Source organism: Aquila chrysaetos, chromosome 2 (genome assembly GCF_900496995.4).
Source record: "Aquila chrysaetos chrysaetos chromosome 2, bAquChr1.4, whole genome shotgun sequence".
Classification (NCBI taxonomy): Eukaryota; Metazoa; Chordata; class Aves; order Accipitriformes; family Accipitridae; genus Aquila; species Aquila chrysaetos.
In genome coordinates, this window is record NC_044005.1 from 54,228,837 (window position 1) to 54,232,465 (window position 3,629).

Consider the following 3,629-nt stretch of genomic DNA (forward strand, 5'->3'; position numbering starts at 1 on the left):
CATTACACAGAGCTTACTTTCTAAAATAAGGGAGAGAACAAGGTGAGAGCTAAACTCTCTTTAGCTTAAGATCAAACTTTCTTTAGGTTTAAGCTTATTTCTAAATGATAGAAACCAGAGATAAGCCTTGTGTAAACTGAAATGAGCTTTTGCATAGCTTTTTGTATCAGTTTAACTAAATTAAATGCAAACCTTAAATAAAAGCATATAACTTTCCATCTAGACAACTCTTGGCTGAGTGTTTTGTTGGCCTAATATGCTAGCAGATATTTACTACTTTTCTCATTGTTATCCTTAATTTGTAGCATATTGTGTAAATGCAATTTATACTTACATATCATATAAATAGCTTTTGTGGTCTAGCATGGCATATACAAAGCAATATGTGTACTAAAATAGATTATCCATGTGTGGGTAATTGCAAGAGAGTGCAACACAGATATATCGTTCTATGCTCTTATAATTAAAGATAGGAATGCAATGCACAAGTAAAAAAAGAGTAAAGACATACATTCAACACTGATTTTATATATTTTGTATTCCTTTGTTGTGTCCTCTTAACATTCTCTAGTTACTGGAATCTGTTAAATATTTTAAAGATGATTCATTTAGGCAAGTTGCTAATCCTATAAAATGCTGTGGAAACAATTTTTACAGGTCGTCTCTGCAAGCAAAGGCTTACTTTGAAAAAGGTGATGTGGGACTGAAACTGGGAGCATTCTTGTAAGACTGCAATTGTATATCTGTATACCACTCTGGAACTCCAGAGTTCCAGGTGGGAAATGATAATTCAGTGTGTCTATGATTATTTCAATAAATGCATTTTACTTGCTCAGTTTTGTTATGTATAATTCATGATCTCTGGATAGGACACTACTTTTTCACAGTGTTTTTAACTTGCCTACCGAGCCAAGGACAGAAATCTGCAAAAACACTGCTGATAAAGAAGACTCTACCTTGGAGATTATCAGATACAGCACTATTTTCTCCTGCAGACTAGATTAACCTACTTAATACATATAGAACTGCAGACAGAATTATGAAATAATTGGTATCAATTATCACACTAGCATTACAGCAGAAAGATTAAAGGGCAAGTGAACAGAATGTGCTGGCTGCTCTTACTACATTCCTCTTAACAGTTTCATATTTTCTAATAACCTGGAGTAAAAGGAAAAAAAGGAAGAAGAAAATGCTCCAGCTTATTGTGAAATATCTGTGATGATAGTTTCCCTTGCAGTGAAGCTTTTTAGCTGTGCATAGTTCATGACCTTTAGCAAATCTGAACTGTAAGATAATGTAAAGATTAATAGTTGATTTAGTTTTCATTAGATTAAAAACATGGTGAGAGACATTAGTACTGCAAATTTGGTCACTAAGAAAATTCATTAAACACCCCTCACCCCCACCCCCAAAGAAAAGAAGGGAAAAAAAACCCCTCTTTTTTTCTTAGCTGAAAAAAGTTTGGACAGCAAATTGTCTCTACAGTGGAGACAAGAGTCCTCTGTGGGAGTTTTGGCAGTCTGTGGTACTTGTCACTCTTCTCAGCAGAGCCAACTTTAGATGCTCTTTTAGCTGAAAAGTCCATTCTGGAGTCATAGAGCATCTTTTCTGTTCTGGGAAGCTCCCCAGAACAGGAAAAGCGCTGACGTGCACTCATCCAGTCCCGGCTGCGGTCCTAGACCGCCTTGCATATCACTGCTTCCTCCTCTTGGCCTCCTTCATCCCTTTCCATGCATGGGGGAGACCTGCAGAGAAAGCAGGGAAGCATCATCTCTTTTAGGTGTGCAGCTGGTGGAGAAAATATGGATATATACAACATTAAACATAAATATCTCATGATACGGAAGGTCTAATGGATGTACTCCCTGCAGAACAATGCAGAAAACCTTTCCCTTTGCTATCATCACTTTACCTTTGACTAAGCTGATGATTTTTCAATATTTAATTGGGTGTGCAGAGCTGTTAGCTGTCTACTAGTGTCCGTTTCAGTGTAACTTTGGGTTGTGTGTGGCAGATTGCACATCTTTTGCAAAAGTTAAGCAAAAAAAAAATTAGCAGCTAATTTTACTATAGGTGCAACTGCTAAAGCCATTAATTGCCCATCAGATAAAACTCTGTCACCTGGAAAATTTTGATAGACTAATTTTCAGTGACAGGCTGATGCTGTGTGTGCATGTGTAGAAAATCCCATCAAAATATTTTAGCTACTGTTGAGAATATGGTTGGGGAAAATGTATTTAATGAAGTCAAAAGTCTTTGCTTGCCCTCTGTTCAGATATGCAGCAATGTAAAATCCCTACGTTTATGTGGTCACTGACTGTACTGCATCTCTTCCTCTGTCAGGGCGGTGAGCAGGTCTCACCAGCTAACAGCCTGGGCTCGAGAGGATAAACCCAGATCTATGAGTCCTCTTCTTGCTTCGCATCTGCCTCTGGTGCTTGGAGCCACGTTGCTGCCACCATCATGGCAAAGATCAAGGCCTGACATCTACAAGGGAAGGATGAAGAGGAGCCGCTGATGCAACTGGATGACGAGCAGCTGGAGCAGGCTCAATGCCACGTCGTGAAGGTCCTGGGGGAAAATGATTTCAAACTCTCCAAGATAGATGTGGTCTCCAAATCCGTGGCCAGAGCCATGACTGTTATCAGTCAGTACCAGAAGGAGAATTTGAGGAAGTTTACAAAGGTGGAAGACACAAGCCTCTTGAGCAGTGGCCCAAGATGACACATGGTTGGCTAAGCATGCAAAATGAGCACAAAGACAGTCTGAGACCAAAAACCATCAACAAAAAGAACAAAAAGCTATATCGTACCCAGAGGTTCACTGTTGGGTCGTAAAACTGCTGTGTACTAATGTTCTTAATTATTTTGGATAAGTATTTCCTCATTAAACAGAAGTTTGCTTTGGGGGAGAAAAGGATTTTCCCAGCTGGTTCATACAGCAAAGAGAGGGAAACTGTGGCTGCATAGACCTACTGAGGAAATCTGCAGAAGGACATTACCTGATTTAAATGCAAAATGGGGAAAAAAATTCTTGTGTAAGGAAGAGATAAGGAAGAGATAAAACTGATGGGATCAGGCAAAAGCCTGATCAACAAGAAGTGGAGAGCAAAACTGACTGGGACAGGCTGGGAGTGGAGGAGAAAGGGCAAGTAAGACTGCAGGTGAGGCATATTTTGGAAAAAGGTGCTGGGTTTGGGAGCTTGGGGAAAGATGTCTGTAAGTGGAAGTCTGAAGTCTATAAAATGACATCCAGACCAGAAGACATTTAGCAAAGGAGAGGGACTGGGAAAAGGCACACTTCTTGGAACAAGGTGACTGAGCAAGGCTTAGAGCCGGCTGACTCCCTGGACAAAGAGACAGGGATCGGGGAGACCTGAGGAAACTGAAGCAGTAACGACAAGGATGCTCCAGATTATGCCTTGAGGAGCTGGTTAGTGACGGATGTCTGTAGGGAAGAGTGAGTTTCCAGCCCTGCAAAAGGCACATGTGGGTCTAATTATGGAGCTGCACGCTGGAATTTGGGCTGGTTTCTCTTCAGTTTTTGTTTGTGGTGTGTTGTTTTTCTTTGCTTTTAATCTGGGGCATTACACAAAAATAAACTGTCAAAAAACATTATTGAAGTTG

General features: G+C 40.1%; 1 protein-coding gene across 1 annotated transcript; it reads left to right on the top strand.

Moving 5' to 3' along the window:
* The first annotated feature begins 2,466 nt into the window (after positions 1–2,466).
* Positions 2,467–3,367, top strand: LOC115334987 (60S ribosomal protein L35-like). Its single transcript, XM_041120356.1, is given in 2 exon segments — positions 2,467–2,677; positions 2,680–3,367. Coding segments are annotated over 2 exon segments (372 nt in total). The 3' UTR covers positions 2,841–3,367.
* Positions 3,368–3,629: the final 262 nt, after the last annotated feature.